The 343-nt window shown below is 68.2% G+C and overlaps 1 protein-coding gene across 1 annotated transcript in view; it reads right to left on the bottom strand.

Annotated features, from left to right (window-relative positions):
• The window catches only part of RAC1 (ras-related C3 botulinum toxin substrate 1 (rho family, small GTP binding protein Rac1)), a 19,292-nt gene extending 19,175 nt beyond the window's left edge, over nucleotides 1-117 (bottom strand). The window contains exon 1 of the mRNA XM_010845782.1: nucleotides 56-117. Coding sequence (XP_010844084.1) covers nucleotides 56-117 — 62 coding nt within the window. The remainder of the gene's footprint in view (nucleotides 1-55) is intronic.
• Between the last annotated feature and the right edge of the window lie 226 nt (nucleotides 118-343).

Here is a 343-nt window from a genome sequence, read left to right as displayed (position 1 = left end):
GCTCCCGCCCGCGCGGCTCCCGGGCTCCTCTGGGCTTCGGGGGACGCTCGGGAACGTTCGGCAACGCTCGGCTCCGACCGCCGGCTGCGGGGCTCGGAGGGGTGGACCTGCCGCCATCTTTGTGCGCTCGGGTTACGGTCCTGGCCCCACCCCGCGCCACCTGCCCAGGTTCAAGCCCCAGGAGGACCCTGTCTCCCACGAGCCGGTTCCCCCAGCCCCTGACCATCTCTTGTGGGAGGCCATCTGAGGGGCGGTGAAAGTGTTAGTTGCTCAGTAGTGTCTGATCGTTTGCGACTCCACGGATAGTAGCCCGCCGGGCTCCTCTGTCCATGGGATTCTCCAG

Source organism: Bison bison, unplaced genomic scaffold (genome assembly GCF_000754665.1).
Source record: "Bison bison bison isolate TAMUID 2011002044 unplaced genomic scaffold, Bison_UMD1.0 scf7180017864223, whole genome shotgun sequence".
In the NCBI taxonomy this organism is placed as follows: domain Eukaryota; kingdom Metazoa; phylum Chordata; class Mammalia; order Artiodactyla; family Bovidae; genus Bison; species Bison bison.
The sequence above is the reverse complement of the archived record's forward strand: the minus strand, read 5'-3'. Positions and strand labels throughout refer to the sequence as shown.